Source organism: Lathamus discolor, chromosome 4, assembly GCF_037157495.1.
Source record: "Lathamus discolor isolate bLatDis1 chromosome 4, bLatDis1.hap1, whole genome shotgun sequence".
NCBI lineage: Eukaryota > Metazoa > Chordata > Aves > Psittaciformes > Psittacidae > Lathamus > Lathamus discolor.
In genome coordinates this window covers 105917640-105939290 of record NC_088887.1, presented here as the reverse complement: position 1 = coordinate 105939290, position 21651 = coordinate 105917640, and the positions used below count along the sequence as shown (strand labels likewise).

The following is a 21651-nucleotide window of genomic DNA, read 5'->3' as shown; positions in this document are numbered from 1 at the left end:
CAGACGAGGCTTGAGCAATGTGACTCAAGTTGAGGTTAGCCCTGCTTTGAGCCACCATCACAGCATGCTCTTCTTTGGACTACACAGCCTTCAGAGGTTTTTCTTCTAATGTTAAGACTCCATGACCTATAAACGTGGATTTTCTTACTTTTATGTTTCGTTTGTATTAAAGACACTCCATACATCAAGACACTGCCTACTAAGATAGCTTCAAAGACCACATTTGGAAGCCCCACCAACAGGTTTAAGCCCAATTAATAAACTGTGGAAGAATAATTTATGATGGGTATAAAACTATATATCTGTATAACTGCCTCTGACTTGCACATTTTCTGAGACTCCAAGAGTTAAAAAGAGAAGAAAAAAATCTATTTTACCTCAACACATTATACCATTATCTCATTACTACAACTGATAGCTGAAGGGCTACACAAAACCAGGACAAAACAGATTTTACAGGAATAGGTGAACACCTTCCACACCTCCCACACACACATTATATCCTGGCCTCTGTCAGGCCAAAGGATTTTTATTGCTATGGATTTCTCATCGTTCCTCGGATTTATTTCCACATATGCACAAAGCAGCACCAGTAGGGAAATTAATGTCTGATAAATATGGCACCAGCAACATGAAAAAGGAGTAAAGATTGCATCAGAAAGGTATTAAAGTGAAAGTAATTTCCTTAATTCTTGGTTATTCAATTCCATCTGAAGCTGACAACAGTAGTAACTAATGATGGCTATTTAGGTATTCATGTGCCTTTTTCAATTCACAAAAAACACAGAACAATTAAAAGACTGTTTCTTCTTTGCCTAAGAAGCAACTAATCCTTTAAGGTATGTTCACTGTTATGATCCTACTTGGAGATTGGCATTGTCTCAGTTCATGGTGGTTACATAAATGTAAGCACATTTGGATTGTTAACATTCAGCTAGCTTGTCTTTTCTTAAAGTGCATTTTCTGTTCTATCTGAACTTGTGTCAAAACAGGCTATCGATGGAAGGGATGCTCCCACTTTCTGCCCTTTCATGGGGTCAGATCTAGTGAACCATCAGATGAATGGTTTTAAGCTGGATGCATGGAAAAGCTTTGGGGGAATTTCTGGTACATTACTCCTCCCATCAAATCACTCAGTGGCCAATTCCTCTTTCAGCTTCATGACCACTGACTCAATCTCACAGTAAGAACATGGCGAAAACATGGCCAGGGGAGGGCAAGTGTTATATGGCTAGCCATGTATAGACATAATGACTAGATGGCAAAGTAGAGAGAGAAACTGAATTACCAGGACAGAGTTTAGCACAATTCTGTCAACTGGTTCATCAAAACATTTGAATGAAGGCATTAAGTGCTTGGTTTGGCTGTCCACTTACCAGAAACACAGGTAAATGGACTGTCTTGCAATCACCTTATATACCCTGGTTTTAGCTACAAAGCTTCCAGTGAGACTTTGAAGACAAGGGCTGGGCAAAGGAGATTTTAAAAGCATAGATTTGAGTTCCTTGATCTTCATAAAATAAGCCTCTGATGAGCTGAGCCACTAAAGTTAAACCAAGCAAAACACGTACAAACAGCAGAGACTGGATGCAATCAATTCTCCAGTTCAGTTTATCCAACTGACACATGCATATAAGAAGAGAAAGCATTTCAAATATTTTGATACCATAGCTTGATTAGTAGCACAGATGTCCTCCATACAATAGCGACAAATTCTTGTTCCCATTTCATATGCTTATCTAGACTCTAGAGACATAGCAAAATGCTAATCCATCAAGCTGCACCAACACAGAGCGCTGCTGTTCTCAGAAGATCAGAAAACAAAGCTGGGCAGGACAAGAATATACTGGGGTATTCATACACAACACTGCATTCAGGGGTTTCATGCTTTTAAGTGGTGCAAACACCTCTAGCTAAGGTGTTGAGAAGAATAAACAAACAAGTATTTCCACATGAAGTGAAGCCAAATCCTCTCCCAACCCAAGTGTCTCAACCTCACAGAACAGAGTGAGCCAACAAAAGGAGCTTTGCCATTCTAAGTGCAAGTGATCAGACTCAGCACACAATGTATTTCATGCAAATCCAAATTAGGAAACACAGCGCATTGCCTCAGGTAACTTCAACTGACTTCTGCTAGGTTTTACTTGGGCAAAAGTCCTGTGCAAGTCAGAAACTGAATTTCTAAAGCTATATTCTGGGGTTAAACACAGCTCTAAACTGCAGTCAGCAAAGAGCTAGTTTCTAAACCTAAGCCATTTTCTGTAATTTTATTATTTTTCTCTAAATACAGGTTGCTTTGCTGCAAACTGAACAGCAGAATAAAATGAATCGACCCGCAACATTTTTCTTTCCAGACTTTCGTAAATACCATTTTTTTCCTTGCCTCATCAGCCCTCATATAAATCATAACTAAGCATAATAACAACATAACACTAAAATCTGCCAGGTTGCTCTGACACAATTATTGAATAGCTCTTCTATATCAGGAAGACAACATTTTAAAAGGAAACACTATTTCACTGGTCTGTATTACCATCCTGAAACACTCAAAAATAAAGTTACAAAAAGCTGTGTCGTATCACAGGGTCAGATAAAGAAAGGAGAGTGACAGACAGATTAACTAAATGCCACTTGGGTTAGATGTCAATAGGATTAGAATGGACTTTGAGTTGCTGCTAGCAAATACATCCGCATGTCCCGCAGAGAGCTCACTGAGAAGGCCCATGTCTTGCGCTCTGTAGCAGCTCCAGGCCTAAGTGGGAGAAGATGAAAGCACAGACTAGGGGAGTGCAACAGGGGAAAGGTTTCAAATACATTCCTCGGCCAGAGCCTAAATATGAGGAAGCATCAGACAAGCTAAAGGAGTCTCAAACCAAAATAAAAAAGCTTTTTTGTCAACTCACAGAAAGCCGACTGTGTTATTCTTAAATGCACGCCTCCATTCAGGCAACAGTGCAAAATGGACAGCTGGTTAAACCCATCCAGAAAAAAAAATAAGCTGCTGCTGTATTTAACAGATGGTGGCACAGGTTATGAAATTGGTGCTTCAGTCTCCAAATAGAATTTTTTAACATAACTGAGATACAATATTTAAACAGCCTTAAAATATTTCCCAAATGAAACAAAACTAAGCATTCATTGTAGTACATACACTTATGTTTAGAACGAAAAATGTTTCCAGATTTTATTCTATTCCACATTTCTGCTGAGAAAAAGACTTCATGCTTAGAAAACTGAGGAGTTTTCAGGTTATTTTCTTGCAAAATAACCTCAAGCAAAAAAGTTAGAGCCATGCCAAGCAAAAAAGCTGGGGGCATGACTGAGTATTACAGTCCTTGCTAAGAAAAAAACCTTCCTCTTGTTCATATATCCACAAAGCTGCCTTCTATATATACTCCTTTGGCATGTAATACCATACAACTGTACCCAGTCTTCACAGAGAAAAGAGTAATTCCATCACCTTTGTTTTACATCACAGGGTTTGGGGGGGAAAGACTTGTATGTTTTAAATTACAAGTATAATTCCCTTCTATTTCATTATTCATCAAAGGCTTAACCTTTTCATATGGCATAGGGAAGAGTGAAGGTGTCTTCTCAGAAAACACTGGTTTATATTAGAGATTTTTCTTACACTTGCAAGTAAACTTGTCAGCCATGTGAACTCTTAACCAGGAAGTCCATGCCACAAAAATCAATCTCAGTACAGGGTCAAGTTATTATTGAAAGTAGCACAGCAGCTACACAGAATGTAACTGCTTAACTGCAAGTCTTCATTCTAATTGTAAAAATCTATAATATTGGTACATATCTTAATAAACTTGCTCATTTACAGAGACTTGACAATTCCTAAAAGGAAACATAAATATTATTAAATTCAAGTACCTAACATTACAGATTGGGCAATCAATTCTCCCACAGCATGCAGATGCTACAAATGGGCACAATATTTACTTCAGAGCCAGCATGAGTTAGGTAGGCTGACCTTCACTCTAATACATGGGTGAAAAATTCTCTTCCCACAAATATTAAATCCACAAATATAACACTGAATATTTTGCACATTCTATTCATAGATACATAACTATTAAAAGTAATTTATTATTCATTAATCTTCAAAAAGAAGGAAAGAGAATTAAACAAAAGACATACACGTGCACAGATTTGGCAATGTAATAATGTCCAAAGCATGGAAATCCAGAACTAGGTCACAGCTTTATCCTGCAGATCATTTTCAGCTTAGTTTGAACAATAAAAGTCTTTTGAATAAACTGCCTGCATTCAACAATCATGATACACTCATCCACAAATAGAAGCCCATGTATCTGTAGCAGAAAATGGCTGGAGTTGAATAAACATACTTGTGGGCTGCTGGTTTTTTGCTTCTTTATATTTAAAAATAAAAAGCAATAAAAATAAAAAGTCTAACTCTTCAGGTCAAATTTTATATCCAGGGTTTCCAACTTAACAATTCTTCTTTGCAAAGTTTTGACTGATCCCTCAGCAATGCAATCTAGGCATCCAAAAGAGGTCTGCTAGAAGCACCAATGCAAATATTAGTCCTGTCAAAGGAATGAAGACTATATTTAGATATACATCTATTTACACAGTTAACATATACAGATTCCTCTACATGTAATTCCTCAAAACATGAAGTGTTTAAGCAAAGTAAAACATAGCCTTAAAGTATGCAGAGACAAAAAATGTTTACTTTCAACATAGGCACGATGTAGCTTGGATATTATTTCCTCTTTACAAATACTACAACAATTTATGCTTGAAAGCTTTAATTTACAATCATTAGATTTGTACTTCAAACTTAAAAGACCTAACAAACCAACAACAAAAAACACCCCAAGCCCACCACACAAACAACACTAACCTTTCAAAACTTAAACTAAGATAAAAGCACTAATATGAAACATGGCATAAGGGTTTTATTCAGTCCGTAACTCAACCTTAGGCAATACGAAAGTATTAAAAGCCATCCTACAAAATGTAGATGTAAAATGTATTTATCAAATTACAGATATGAAATTTACTCCATCATACAACAGAAACCTTGCTAGGGTAATGATAACAAGCTTCCCTGCATTCGTATCTTCTGTAATTCCAAAGAATCTTCATTATTTAATTATGTAAGCATAAATTTTCAACCCACTCATTTTCATTTCTGCTCTGAGGATATGAATTATCTTGCAAAGATTTCAGGCCAAAAGTCAAGACAGACCTGTCAAGCTTCAAGTAATAAGCTATTTCTTTTTATCTAACATAAAAGCCCCCATATCAGACTTACTTTGCAAGACTCTATTATAAAAAATTCAGCATCATAAAAAAAACCACAGCGTTTATATGGACAATATTTTTTCTCTCCTGCTCCACAAGCATGATTAAATACTTGGCCAAAAACACACCACATTTCTGCTGTGCTGTTTAGAATAGACCATTCAAGTCCAACTTTAGACAAGAAATTTAGAGGATTGGTAATGCCCTTTCAAGGACTTCAGATAATTTTCAAAATCAACCCAGTTGTGTAGAAATTTTCATGTTTGGTAACTTCCAATACTTTTAAATTTATTGTGAGGACATGTATAAACTTCCATTTTCTTCTTTTTAAACAGGTTGTGTGCAACAGCTTATACTGGATCACGCTTGGCAAAGATCTGCAATCACACTATATCTACTTCACCATAACAAGCAGTAGCACATCTACAACTATTCAATCTTCCATATAGTTGTAATTAGGGGAAGATCTGCTACAGTAAAAGGAAAAAAATGTGTTTTTCTTTCACAACTGTAGACCTGAACATTTTCTGTAGGAAATAAATGTGGTAGAACTGTGATTTACAGTAAATTCACAGAATCATAGAATAGTTAGGGTTGGAAAGGACCTCAAGATCATCTAGTTCCAACCCCCCTGCCATGGGCAGGGACACCTCACACTAAACCATCCCACACAAGGCTCCATCCAACCTGGCCTTGAACACCACCAGGGCGTTCAACACATTACAGCATGTTCAACAAATTACAACATGTAATGATTCTGAAGCACTACTTAATGTATTTAAGATAGGTAAAGGCAACCTAACAATATGGAAGTGTAGCAGATGAGGTTTTACAGAGCCCCAACAGCTCAAAAGAACTATTTAACCATATAAATTTAGTGCTATTCTTAGGCATTGTGCATCCCCCCTATACACCACAGCTGCTCCTCCTGAAGGGCATGGGTCTCCCATATTTAACTCATGGGTCATCAGTGCTTGCTCTCTCTGGCCATCCTGAACACACTGGCACGTGGGAATTGGTACTAAATGTGTTTAGGCAACTGAATAAAGTCTTTGAAGCCTTACTGCTTTAGAGCCTATATTTGGTAATGTACATTTACTTTAGCCAGAAGGTGAGATAATGTTTACACGGACACATCTCAGTTTCTCACCCAGTGAAGTAACACGCTGCTTTTCTATCTCCATTCAACACCAATTCTGAAAATGGATGGATTCAGATACATCTAAACCTGGCAGGCAGAGGATGTCCTTCATCAGAATCATCTGACATATTAAAAACTTCATGAAATGGAATTTAATCACTAAGAGTACAAAACCTATGCATGGTAAGAGAAAATTATGACAACTCCTTGATTGTTGCTTGCTGCCCATTGTGCTTGTACCACAAATTGTTGCCCATAAGCAAGCCTGAAGGCTTTGACACTACTACACTCAGTGCCTGTACCCATGTTTGTGCAACCATGATTTGGCTTCTCCCTGTACTCCTTTCAGTTGCTACCACCACCCATCTTCTACAGACTGCAACAGCAGTCCAAGATGCCTACAACAGAAAGTGAATACCATCTTTTTCAGCAACTCAGCAACAACTATTTTGAAACAATTCCAAAAATCTCCCTTCCCTACCCCAATAGCTCCACAGACATGCTAGAGTTAGCAAATGCAGCTTCCAGCAGAGCACGACAAAATGACTCTTGGCTTGACCCCAAAGTTAGAGAATGAACAAAAATACAGGACTACTAGATTTTAAGATTCTGAATAAGTAATTCTTGTACGGGAAATTTCAAATTCCCACAACAAAGGTCTATGGTTCTTCCTAAATACTCTATCCCAACTTTTGGAACATGTTGCTATCTGATTTTACAAGAAAAACTATCAAATACAAAAGACTACAGAAAATGCTGTGTTTATTCAAGTATAATTCTCCATCTTCCATCTTCTGCAAAGCAACACCTAGTAAAAGGGGGAAAAAAATAAAAATCAAAACTAGTAATAGAGGCACTAACCACCACTTTCGTTTCCCTCTGGTCATCATTTCTATATGTTAAAATCTACAAGCTAAAGCAAGAAGTTTTTCAGTTGGTTGGTTGTTTTTTCGGAAGAGAACAAAGGGGAACAAAATGACCTCCTAACCACATGTCCATTATAAATAAAATTCATAAACTAGGATTAAGCATCAAAGTCAGGGCTGATATGCAGCAGCAGAATCAACTATAAAAGGCAGGAAACTGTTTACCTTTACTCCGCCTTATCTGGCATTAGTCAGCACTCCAAATTGTTCACTTTGGTGCTTGCCTTTTTTTTTTTTTATTAAACCATGTTTGAAATTAACCAAGCAGTACATTTGCGGATAAAGGCACTGACTGCTAATCATTCTGTGCTCTATCCATAAGGCAAGCTGTCTTTCCTACATTTAATTTCATAAATAAATTTAAGGGTGATAATTTGAAAATAAAACTAAATCCCCACATCCTTGAATACTGGAAACTGACATGGATTTGCTTCCTTCTCCTCAGATTGCTTCAGATTTCAACTGACAGCATGCTATTCGAAAAGAAGCAACGTGAAAATTGACAGTTTTATTAAGGCAATGCTTGATCATACAGTACTCAAAGTTTCAGTTTCTTTGAAAGACCAACACTTCAGCAAAATCTTGTGATTCTCAATCAATAATAACAGTTGAAGGAAACACTAACATAGACCTACAACAAAACTGGTATGAAAATCAGCTTCCTCTAAAGCATTAGCCTCAAAGCTTGCTTTTTACAACCCACTAACAAGTAAGTTTACAACATTTCTCCAAATGCTCCTGGAAGCATCTATCCATGTATAAACATTATATTAACTTTTGCATAATTTTAATTAACTCACTGTCAGTCTTACAGGAAGTCTCTGCAATAAAATCTTCACATCAGCAAAGAGCACACCAGCTTCACTTAAATGTTGGTTCAGTCACGCAATATGACTACTGTGAACAACCAAGACTCATGGGCACTGATGATGCACGAGAGCAGAGCTGGCCAGATACATTTCAACTAAGTTTGGCTAAAATAGACAATGTCATTAAAAAAAAAAAAAAAAAACCAACCAAAAAACAACAACAACAACAACAAACAAAAACCATAATCTTGGCTCATCTTTGAATTTTGTTTCTGACTGCAGTTCAAACTGAGATTTCATTCCCTGAAACTCTGGTGCAGTGTTATCCGGTATAAGACTATATTTAAGTGAAATTACATTCCACAATATCCATAATCGTTGAGAATTAATAACCTCTTCTCTCACTGATCTTCCACAGATAAATGGATTTTTATGAAGTACTTGTTAAGGAGTCTACTATTACAGGAAGGCTCAAGATTAATTAAGACTTATCTTCCTGGAAAAGTTTGAGCAGCACAGGAAGATAAAGCACCATCCTGTCTCTGAACAATGATGAGGTGCTCTTCCTCCTCCTTATTCAGCACATGGTTCTGGAAGAAGAGACAATTATGTACTCATTTCACAGGATGAATAAATATTGCTGAACAGTCAGGTATTTATGACTGGGTTTGTGCTTCATTTTACAAGAGAAAGAGTTCTCTCTTACCATGAGTTCCATGTATGACAAATACTGCTGTGGTGCATACACCATACTCAAAGTGGCAAAAAAGTCCAAGATAAACTGTATTTGCTTAAAAACCACAAATCCGTATTGAAGAAGACAACCTCAGCTTATGAACACCAGACACTTTTTACGGAGTTTTTCCACCCTCCATAGTCAAGTCCCCACCAAAACTTTATAGATTCTCCATTAAAATGTTTCGAAGTCCTCCTTACTTCCTGCAGTAAGCACAAGCAGCACATATGCTAACATCATCAAGTAAGTGTCTGCACAAGAGTGGTGGAACAAGAAGCATTCTGCAACTGCACCCTACCCCTCCACAGGGATTTCCCTTGTTATCCCCGAAGTATAAGGAATGGGCATGCAGGGCCCATTGCCTTTCCCATAAACTGTCATATGTAGGAGAAGTTATTAAGTCCCATCACCCCAGCTGAGGTGAGTGATGACATTTTATTCATTACAAAATCTCAGGCTTCAACCCTCCTTTTTACAATAAATTTGAAAAATTTGAATTTTTGAGATCATTGCTAGGGAAGAAGCATTAAAGCCCATCCCTAGGCTCCTCTGCTAACCTACATTCTTCCCACAAGCCACCCTCTACAGGATTGCCTTCTTAGTGAGAAGAAGCAATTCAAAGGCAACCCTCTCCAAGCTAAAACAATTTTGCAAATACCACTTTCACTGGAACCCTCATCACAACCCTGCTTACAGTTTACTCAGCATTCCACACACAACAGTGGGGATCTTAAACCTCCAATGGATTCTAAACATACGGAATTTGGAAAAAGAAAAAAAAAATTACCCATTTCCAGAAATCCTGATTTGTATGGAACTAGACTGGCCAGAGACAATAAGTACACAGAAACAAAACGCAGTTGCAGTTTCTTTTCAATAACAGCTCTTAGTCTTCTTGCCATTAGTTAATAAAAACGAGTTCCTCAAGACAAAGTGAAATTTCTCAGTAACAAGCCGTTCTCTTGTTGCCAGATCTGACACAGTGTACCTTAAACCCCTGCTCGTGCATCTAGATTACTAGAAACACTCACTAGCATTTTTTAAATTTCTTTTTGAGATAAAAGCTTCCCTTCATTCATACTTGAGCTTGCAGTGAACTAGAACAGAGCTGACCTCATGGAAAATATTTACCACATCTTTAAATTATAAAGGTGGTATTTAAAGTATCTTCCTTCGAAACCCGTGGCATGAAGAATACATGTTACAGCACATTCTGATACAAAATCTTTGATTATTCAAATCAATCCCTATACTTTTTTATGGCTGAAGATAATGTGCCGGAGAAACCCCATGTTACAAACTTGGAGTTCCTGACTGGAGATACAGTCAAACTAGAATGACTCCAAGAAATACTGCCGAAACCTTTGTGTAAGAGGGAAGGCAATGCAGCTACTTCGGTATTCACAAGAGCTAAACCATGAATTCCAGTGTCCCAGCCACACTAACCAGACCTCAGGCTGGGATTTACCTGCAACACTACCCATGCTGAGTAGCTTGCAGGAGGCGGCAGATACAGCATGCACACAGTGCTCCACCACTATTAGTCCAGTTTAATAGAAGGCATTGCAATTAAACAGTTCAAATCCAGGAAATTTTAACACAAGTAAAAACTTAGTAAGTCCTTGTGAGAGCACACAATTCTAAGAAAAAAAAAACCAACAAAACGCCTTTTTAATCATTCTTATAAGCATATAGTAATACATTCTCACTACCACTTACATGCTGTGATATGGGTATTGGAAATTATACTTTTGTATGTGATTTCATGTCAATTTTATTATTACCAAATCTTACGGAGTTAGTAAATGGGGATTTATTCCCTTCACTTAAAATCTTTTTAATAACGTTTTCTGCAAGTTTGGGTTTTATTGCCAAAAATGGCTACACAAGTGTACAAAGTATAAATCACTAAGACATGCAAACCCAATAAAGTTTGTTTCCACCACAGATCAACAACCTGGATTAAGAAGTGAGACCTAAACTTTCAATCACACCACACAGCTGTTATGATGCACAACTTGCTTGCACAGATTAAAAGTATATTCATTCACAAGCAAAATGACATATTCAGATTTAATATGTCCTAAGTAGCATGTTCTGCATCAAATACAACCACAGAACACTATTCCAAAAATTAAATTTATTTCAATGTTCATGTTACTGCCCATACAAATACTAATTCTAGAAATTAAAAAAAAAAAAAAAAATTATAAATTACTGCAATTAGGTGTTTCAGGCTTTAAAAGCGTACAAAAGCAGGTATTTCAGGCTTTAAAAGCATACAAAGGCCTCTACTTAGTTCCTTACAGTATATAAATGGTAAGCGTGTCTGAAAAATGTTAAGGCAGTATTTAATCTTTAAAGAAATACTGAAATAGACTGCTATTTTAGAAGAATTATTTTTACAGTAATATGATTTATAATACCTTTCCTGAGGCTTACTAGCATTTGCCACATATATTCACATCTAGATTGACACTAATCTACCTTTAAGAAGAGAATCCTAAATTTACACCAACTATAAAAGATTTTTGACTAACACTGTACTTCACTGCTTTATCACTATTCCATTATTTCTCTATATTAAAAACATATGTCAGACTCCAGAGACAGATTAAGTAGTGCTAACTAGAATGCACGTTAAATATCAGAAGCAGATTACAGTGATGTGGATCTCTGCCAGACCAAGAAGTATTACCATATTGTAACTCCACTGAGGAGTTTCCAGCCAGTGCTACAGTATGACTTTGAAGTACTAAAATTTTGGAGATGAAACACATTGGTTTTTTTCAATCTCTTAAAGAAAAACATATTTAGTTCCTTTGTGCTTATTTTGAAATTGGTACTACACTTATATCAAATGTTTGAGAGAATCTCTTATGCAACATGATACTGTGAATGTGGCAAAACTGCCAATATTCAGATTAACATCCAGTTCCTCAGCTGCACTAAAAAGCACTCCAGGGTAAGACCACCTTCATTCCTCAGCAGTGGTCCAAGCTATTGACATAAATTAGATTAGCCTGTAATCTGTGCCAGCTCTCAGGAGAGACAGAAACCGTCACAGTCGGTAGACACCAACACAAACATTTTCCAGTTGCATCCCTGAGCTGTTGAACACCAGGTACCATTTTGGTACCTATGTCCCACTAAGGCAGAGATTCACTTTGTGGTAGTGGAACCAACCTACCAAACTCTTAGGCAAAACCTCTGGTTTTATTTGGTTGATTTATAAGGGATACATAAAACTCAAGGAATTTCTTGCTTGTTTCTATCTCCATAACAACAGTACCATGAAATAAAGTCCCAGCTAAACTTTGCCACAAGCATTCCATTTAACTCTAAACTGAATCTGCCAAATAATTTTAAATGGAAAACCAAACCAAAACAAACCCACAAATGTAATCCTGTCACTGGCAAGATAATTTCAAGTTTCTTTACACAAAGTAGAAAAAAACATACAAGATGCTGATGGCAGTGGCACAGCGTGTGATCTGCCAAATCTGCATTTTTACGCAAAGTTTCTATTTGGTGGAAAATACACACTACAGTTTTTTAAATCAGGTTTCAACATACTTGCAGAGTCTTACTACAAATTGAGAGAGAGCCTTCACTGCGGGTGATTTACAAGCAGCAACAAGTTTATCCTCTGTCAAGGAGCTAAACTCAATCCCAGCTTGTGACCGCAAAATACACCAGATTTCCACAAGTCTGTAAGAGTACTCGCCTGCAACAACATTTAAGTATTTCTGCAGAACTGTACTTCTAAGGCCCATCAGACCTACCAGTAAGTAGGCCTGAACTTTTTATGTGTTGCTCTCAAATGTAAACAAACCTCTTAAATAATTCTCCCTACATTCCCAGAAAGCCTGTTGAGCAAGTTTTCTCCCCCTTCACATTTCTTTCAGATACAGAAAACCATAGTATTGAAGTGCATAATGCTATTCGCAGAACCTCAGCTGATGTCTCAGCAAACTTTTTAACAACTCTTGCAAGGTTTTGATTTTTCATTCTTTTCTTCCCTCAACATTTCCCCATTATCACTGCTTGAAATACTTAACAGAACATCTGTGAATCTGTTTTGTCTGGAGGTATACAAAGTAAAAAATGTTCCAGTCATTGCTTTAAGATGTTCTGCAACATATGTATAACAGAGGCTGTCAAAAATTCAAAACTGTCCTTCTAGAAGAATTCACAGAATTACATTTTGACAAAAACTGAATTTCAAAAGAAAGACCTCTAAATTATGTTAGAACTGAGGAAGATCTGGAGTCTCAGAGTTCATACATTAAAATTTCTCACTGACTTTCCGCTTATTTCCAACAGCTTCTAAAATGAAAGCTCAGGCATATCCCTTTAATAATTATGGTGAGCTAAAGTTTACGCATGCAGGTTTGTGGCAGGGAAGGTTTGCTACTTCAGTAGGCTCAATTAGTTGCTGCACAATCAGTCTTAGCATGGAAAAAAAGTATTGGTCAGCTCTGCCTTTCACCACAGTTAGACTGAGAAATAACCAAGTTAGTGGATCCAATACTGTACAAGGAAAAGACTGAAAATAAACTGTACTATCTCTTTTACATAAAACCACAATAATGATTAGTCACATTCCAGATATTTCTGGATTCCTGCAAGCTAGAGTAGCACTCACAGGCTGAGTCAGAACTGAGCTCTCCATTCTGCTCAGTATTGCATAAGCAGACATAGAGACATCACCAAAAGTTTACATTCTAACTTTTACTGAGAAACAAAGCTGCCTTCCCAGGAATATAAAACAAGTAAATCCCAGGTACATCATATACCATGACCATGGCTTTCAACATTCACAGAAGTTGTGCTTAGGAAGAACTCAGTTAAAAACAGAAAAGTATGCCATGCCCTTAGTCATTTTGTTTACAGTGCCATAAAAGTATTGCTTACAAAGTCTGCTGCAAGAACCACACTCAGACAGCCTAATTTCCTATTACTGCCTTAAGCCAAGCCAACAGAGAGTTATGTGCCTTGAATGATCTAAACTTTCAGCTAAGATGCACACAAACAGCATTCACAAGCTCCAAGGTCAAATACAGATTACCAGTACCCGAAATTGTCCCTAATTCCACACCCGAGAGGTACAACTTATCCCTATTCAGATCCCCACTGACCTTTCCAGTTCCCACTGGTAATATCTGGCAATTTTTAAAATGCAGAATTCAGTGTTCCTGTTGTAGAGGTGATGATTTTGCTACACTTAGAAACTTAACACTGGGGTTTTATCTCAGACCTTCAGGAACCCGTCAGCCACTGGCTTCCCAGCATTCCCAACAAGGGAGGAGTTAAATGTCCCTCAGTGCACATCCCCTCCAGTATTTCATCGAGTTAGACAACAAAAGTAGAGAGAAACCAATTCAGGTAACAACAACAAGGGTGGGTTGGCAGGAAGGAAGGAACCATTTACACTGCCAGCCTACACTTCCCTCTGAAGTGCTGCACCAAGGCCCAGCATAAGTATCAATTAATATCTCATCCACAGGTTACAGCAGTTCATCCCCAAATAAAATGAAATGAAGGACATGCAAACATAATTTCAGAGTATGTCTAATGTGTTAGGATGCTGTGGAACTTCCACTACAGTGTCATACATAAAATGCCAGACATTACTAAGATACTTCTTTTTGGTCGTTATATAAATAGGTAAAATGTTTTTTAATCTGTGGAACAAAAAGATGGGTGGGTACGGGAAACAGTAAATTATACTGAAGTACAGCTAAATATAGACATACAGTATCAGCTTTGACAAGTTTATCCATAGCCACTGCTGCAGGGAACAGATGAGGATGCTCTTTACCTGGTTACAAGAAACACTGCAATATGCTACAAAGGCTGGCTCAATATACAAGGAGTCAGGAAGAAGATTTATCAAGCTCTTTGTTCTAATGCAGATGTCACCAATTCCTTCCCAAAAAGGAGGCAACAATCACAAAACACTGATAATGACAAAGGATAAGATAGGAGTATCCGTTACAATCAGCAAATAACAGTGAAAAAAATAAAAAAAAAGGAAAAAAATTTCTGTACATAAAAACCTGTTAAGCTGTTTCTATCTTGGAATGTAAAGAATTATAACTTTCAACATGGGAGGTACAAAAATACAGACAAATAATTAGACCTTTATTAGAAAAAAAAAACAAAACAAAAAACAACTTGCAGGACTCATGTCTACTATGCAGAAAGGCTACTAGAAATACAGTAATTTTTAAAACTAGGGAAAAGGATCTACTGAGGCAAAAGGAAAAGCAGTTAAAACAGAGTATGTTTTGTTCTGATATATTAAAATGCTATGAGTGAACAAAGTATTTTCTTTCAATGTTCCAAGATTATTATAATGATGCCACACTTATTATTCTTAAATGAAAGAATTGTTTAGACTAAATGATGAACAACAAAATTCAGCTGCCACGCAACCAGCTACTCTTTTGAATCCTTCCTGTTTGAACCTTATTCCCAGATGCCAGGATTCCCCCACTGAGGTAGCATCAGTTACGCATCCATTCTTTTCCTGCTAGCTGCCATTAATACGCATTAAAAAGAAAGTCCTCATATACCACAAGCTATTCAACACCATCCTGTACTAAATTTCCTAAAAGAGGATGCACACAGATATTTCCACTAAAGATGCTGACACTAACGTAGGGTGAACTGATCAGGGTTTCTATTTATTATTCTTCTTCCATCTACTGCCCCCTTTTAACATTGTCTGTGTATGGACTTGAGACCATAGACTCCATCCCCTTGCATGTCTGCAGATGTCTCACACCAAACATTGTTTTACTAGAAATAATCTCTCCCATACCACCAATATCTCCTAAGTATAGCATATGGATTCAATAGCTGTAAATAATAAAATTGAAAAACCTGTTTGATAGATTTCAGCATTCTGCTGTTTATCAAGTACCAAAAAAACCCCAAAACAAACAAAACAAACAAAAAAACCCACCATGAGCCTAAAGCATCATGCTCAGTTACTGCTCCGACAGAAAAATAATTTGATGTCCTAGAGGGCATGCCCAGGAAGAGTTTTTTCATGCCTATATAAAACACACCGATACAGGCAACAATGGAGACCATAATGCTTTTCAGACACACTGGCCCCTTACTGTGAACTTCTAACATTGCATTCACAGCCTCCCTGGGCAACCCATTCCAGTGCCTCACCACCCTTACAGTAAAGAACTTCTTCCTTATAACCAATCTAAACTTCCCCTGTTCAAGTTTTAACCCGTTACCGCTTGTCCTGTCACTACAGTCCCTAATGAAGAGTCCATCCCCATCTAGTCCCAATTAAATTAATGAATCAAATAGAGATATACTAGCACATTTCATTCCAGGAGTGGAGTTTTAACCTGTAAGTAGCACACGCTGCTAAGGAATAATGCACCACAAACTTATAATACCCAGAATGTGGTGTGTCACTATCCAATTTATTAGTGGAATGCAAATCATAAAGTACTGCATTAATTATTTAAGAAGTGATGTTGAAATGGTTAGCTGGCAAAATCTGCTGTAGTTTTGCAAAGAAGTCAACTAAATGTCAGACAAAAGGAGGATGGATCAAATTATGCCTACATACAAGTAGAAAGCTTACTGAAGATTTGATAATTTACTATGAATTTCTGTGTAGCAGATCCTTCTCAGAGGTGGGACAGGAAGACAAAACACATTTTTAAGAATCAGCAGTTATAGTTCTTTACTATTATTATTATGAGGGTTAGTTCGTGAACTTGACATAAACAGTTTGAAACATAACCATTATAATGTTCCAGTAATTCATAGCAGATTTACTAAGTGTGATGGAGTCTTCATAGACACTCCATCACACTGATGCCAACTCCTACAGAAATGGGAAACAATCTTTTTTGTATATTCAGATTACACAGTGGGTGGATAACAGAAATGCAAACTGCAAAAATCCTGCACTAAATAAAAACATATATGAACAAAGTGACAGCCTGGTAAGTGCTCTTCTTTAAAGTGCAATCAAATAACAATCCCATTTTCTTTCCTGAACAAACTCCTTCTACCGACATTGGTAACATCTTCATTCAAATGTTTTTGTAATGACTCAGTATTTAAACATCACTGTGTATATAACAAGCCTCTTCCTGATTTGAAGACACAGAGCATTGCTAGGCCTAGCTATCTCTGTCAGTGGTATTCTTACGACATCATAACAACAGAAGGAAATTGTTTTCATAGTAACAAAATTGTACTTTACCTGTCTTAAAATGTGTCTATTTTGTCTAACATGTCAAACACTACAAGCCTAGTGGCAGCATCATGATTCCCAGGCAGGCAAGACCTAGAAGTAATGTGGAGGTGGCAGCATGTTCAGCCCAGGTGAGAGGGAAGAGGACTGCTTCGTGTCACAGGCAAGGGACTCCTCCAGGCAATGTAAAAAGAGGCACTAGAGATTTGCATCTAACCCTCCACAGCTACGGAGAGGATTTCTGTGATATTATGCGAGACAGACACGAGAAAGCAAGAAGAGGCTTCAGAGTACTCTTAACTGCCAGACAGACCCTAAAATGAAATATATTAAAATGACAGTTTGAAAGGGTTTAAAATCTGAGGCAATAGTCTCCTCACCACCCTTTTCATCCAAGGGGTGGAAGTTATCTATAGTATTTGGGAAAGACAGAAAGGGAGGAAGAAAGAAAAGAAGGGGGGGGGGAAAGGCGAGCTTAAAACCATGTTTGATCATCCTCTACCTCTTACTGCTTCTGCTTGCTTTTTTAGCAGAATTCACTCATTTTGGCCGCAGTACAAAAGCTATGAAGGAAACACTGAAAGTAAGCAACTAAAGGATACCATTGTTTCACCAGCCCGTTTGCCATACATATGCACCATTAATTGTATATCGACGGCTGAAACAAGGGCTACTCGGGGTTATTGTTATCATTACAGGGCAGGTTTTACTCGCAAAACAGAACTTCATCCTGAAAGAAAAAAAAAAAAAAAGCATGGACAAGCCTGCTGCTTTGTTAAAAACCAGTACCTTTAAATGGGAACAGTAGTGGGGAGATACGTGAAAATACTGTCCCGTGAGAATAACGAACATACTAAACTGCAGCCACAACTTTTTTTTTCCCGATTAAGTGATTTATGGAAATACGTACAAAACGGGAAAGTCGTACTGAACGGAGGATTACTTATCAGACCTGATCCACCCTCCCTCCTCGTGCCCTGCTCTACCTTCCTACTTTAAATCAACCGAGTGTCCAACCCAGGCTGAAGTACAGTCCGCCATACAAGTACGAGGAGTGCCCTTGAAAAATGTCCAGATTGCAGCTAGTGCACAAAGAACCTGGCCATGTAATGAGTGTATGAGCATTTCTCTCTCGCTCTTGACCCGGCAGCAAGTGAAGAGATTAACTGCCCATCAACATCGGAAGACAAAGCGTCGGTAAGAAACAAGCCAAGTTTGAGAGTGGAAAAGGAAGGAGGCTGAGACTAAATTTCAGATGGTTTAGACAGGGGATAAAAAAAATAAATAAATCAATAGCGCGAGTAAATAATTCTGAATACTCTTACTTCATATTTATCTTCCGCCAAAAAATGCTCAACATAGGTGAGCAGCAGTGCTACACGAAATAAGCACAGGCAGTCAGGTATTTGCTGCCATAGGTAAGAGAACGCAGACATCCCCCCTAGCCTTGCCACACAGAAGGCAACGCTGCATATTTCCCACTCCGCTACCAAAAAGCAAAGCAGAACCAGCATCTGGAGCTGGAAGGGGGTTTATTAACTCGGAACTTTTTGTTCCTTAAATATGTAACTGAGACGGGTTTTTTTCTTTCTTCCCACGCCCCTCTTCTTTCAATTTTCTCTGCAAAAAAAGGCCGAAATAAACGTTATTCCATAATGTTATTATTATATAAGGAGTGCGAGACTTACCATATCAGCTGGAACGCTGCTGGACATCTTGATATTACCCTAAATGGCGTAAAAACAACTTAAAAAAAAAAAAAAAAAAAGGAAAGAAAAAAAAAGGCACCAAGAACGGCCTGCTGCCGGAGAGCTTCAAGAAACAAAACGGGGGTCAGCTTCCGAGGCAGCAACTTCCACGTCCCCTACGAAACAAAGGTGCCCGATGCGCAGCGGGGAATGCGGCCGGCTGAGGAAGAGAAATATCCAGGGGCAAGCGGCGCGGGGCTGTACCGGAGGAGCCAGCGGGAGACCAGAGATGGCAGCAGATCCCTGTCAGCGGCGGAGGCAGCAGCGGTGCCAGGTAGACCAGGCAGGACTACCCCGCCACATGAGCTGCGTGCGGGCTTTTTCCCCCCTCGCTCCCTCTTCCTTCTCCCAGCCTTGACAAGTGACGACGGGATGATTCACGGGATAATGGTGCGTCCAAGTCACCTCCTCAGCCGGCGCAAGCCACCCGTGCGCGCAGGCAGGCGGGCTGGCAGGACCTCGCTCTGCCCTCGGCAGGGCAGGAGTGCGGGAGGGCCGGGGTGGGCCCGCGGCGGCTGGGGAGGACGCCGGGCTGTGGCCCCCCTCTAGGCGCTGTGCGGCATTCAACGGCGTCGGCCGGGGAGGGCTGCCTGAGGGGCGGCCGAAGGGGAAAGCCCTCCCCCGCGGCGCTCCGGCGGCGACAGCACTCGGCGGGGGCCGGGGGGCGTTCAACGGCGGCCGCCTCCCGCAGCCTCAGGTCTCCGCTCGCATCGCCGCCGCTGCCGCCGCCTCCTCAGCCCGCCCGCCCTCCCTCTCCCGTGTCCGGTCCTCCGGCGGCTCCGGGCTGCCCCCTCGTCCCCCGCGAGCCGCGCTGGCCCCGCTGCAAGCTGGAGGTGCCGCTCCTCAGCGCGATCCTCGCCCGCAGCCGCCCCCTGTCATCTTCGGCTCAAACCAACATGGCGTCTGCCGAGCGGAGGAAGGGGACACGGCAGCCGGAGACGAACCGACACCCCCCGTCTCCACCTCCCCCCCCGCGCTCCGCCGCAGCACGCACCGGCACCGCGCGGCATCATGGGGCTTGTAGGCTGTCGGCATGGCCGCGGCCCCGCGCCGCGCGCTCTGCTGTTGGGGTGCTGTGGGGCCCCGGCGCGCCGGGGCCGGGGCCTGGCAGCAGAGACCGGGCCGCGCCACCGTCACCCGGGCACGTACCACAACAACGCGCCTGTAACCGAGGGCGGCTGCGGCCTCCTCGGGGTGTTTGGGGCTGCCCTTGCAGACCTTCCCCCAGGGCTCCCCTCCCCAGCGTGTGGGCCCGAGCTCTGCCCTTGTACGACTTCCAGTAAGCAAAAATCAATGTTTATGTTAGTGGTTTAATTTTTTGCACCCCATATCTGCGGGTGTGCCCCTTACATTTTTTTGTATTTCTCATTTCTCGCATTATTTTTAGAGTTTGAAATATTAAGGCTCTTGATTTTCTCTTTTTTCCCCCAAACTGCGTAGTTTTATTAACATATAAAGCTCCTGTGAGATTCCCACACATTATCTGAAATGCTGTGTGTAATGGGTGTTTCACTCCTCATTCCAGGCTGCTCCCTGTGACTGTAAAGCTATCCAAGAGAAAAAGTGAGCATCAGGAAAATCGAGTAGATGGAGCATGTGACAGAGGCAGCCCCATTCCTTATGGGACAGATCTCGTGTAAAACCACAGGAAATTAAGACCGAGTTGTTCCTTTTAATACTAAAAGTTTCAGACTGCCTTTCCTCCGTGGGACTTCGTGCAGCAAAGGCAGCCTCTGGCAAGACACCGTCGCTTGCTGAGGCTGTAAGTCCGTTCTTTATACTTTGCTCCAAAATAACGCAAAGCAACTGACTGGGCAGACGGATTTACCACAGGCAGCGGTGTTCAGTGCCTGGGAGAAGAGCTGGAGGCCAGCAGAAGTGACCCTACATGCAGGCCTCTGTGAGGGTCACACGTTGTGTCATCCCCCCTCTTGTCAGCCTAGTGTGCTTAGGCAGTGCATTTTTGGGAGGCAGTTGCTGAGGCATCTCTCACAGGAGGAGTGGATGAGAGCTGGGACTGTTGGACCCCAGGAAGAGAGGTCTCAGAGGGATCTCATCAGTGTAAGTGCCTGGTGGCAGGGAAGGAAGGCGAGGAAGCCAGGCTCTCCTCAGTGGTGCCTACTGACAGAGCAAAGCAATGGAGACAAGATCAAAACCAATAAATTCGATCTGAACATGGGAAAAGACTTGTTTCCCTAGGGGGGTGACTGAACGTTGACATAGGTTGCCCAGAGAGGCTGTGGAACCTGTAACTGTGGCAATACTCAAAACTGAACTGGACATGGGCAGCCTGCACTGGCTGACCCTACTCAAGCAAGAGGTTGGTGTAGATGGCCTCCAGCAGTCCCTTCCAAGCCCAGTGATGCTGTAACCGTGACTTTTCCCTGATAAATGTTTTTATGGTTCCTCATATCGTCATCCCCAATGCCAGTCAGGGCTTCTAGCCACCAACAGGATAAAAATGCTTGTGTTCATAGGAGTAATAGCAAAATGTCGAAACATTGCTTAGTTCTTCTCCAATTGGGTGTCCCTGAGGGACAAATCATGCGCAGGGCTTCCCCATTCTTGGTTATCTGGTTTTGGTTTTTACTTTTATAAAGCATCTAAATAAAAATGCTCATAGATGATGGCCCAAGGGATAAGCCCTGAAGAATATATCTCTATCCCAAATAATACACATTGCCAGGCACATATGACTTTCTGGTTAAATCAGTGACAGACTGAAGAATTATAAATAGATCTCCCTGAATGGAGTTTATACTTAGA

General features: G+C 40.2%; 1 protein-coding gene across 2 annotated transcripts in view; it reads right to left on the bottom strand.

Annotated features, from left to right (window-relative positions):
- UBL3 (ubiquitin like 3) overlaps positions 1–19816 on the bottom strand; it is a 56151-nt gene extending 36335 nt beyond the window's left edge. The window contains exons 1-2 of one of the 2 annotated variants that reach the window (XM_065678443.1): positions 18826–19816; positions 17740–17867 (exon numbers count right to left, since the gene is read on the bottom strand). In XM_065678443.1, the coding sequence (XP_065534515.1) occupies positions 17740–17778 (39 nt within the window). In that variant the 5' untranslated portion in view covers positions 17779–17867; positions 18826–19816. The remainder of the gene's footprint in view (positions 1–17739; positions 17868–18825) is intronic. The other variant, XM_065678444.1, reaches the window with a different exon arrangement.
- Positions 19817–21651: the final 1835 nt, after the last annotated feature.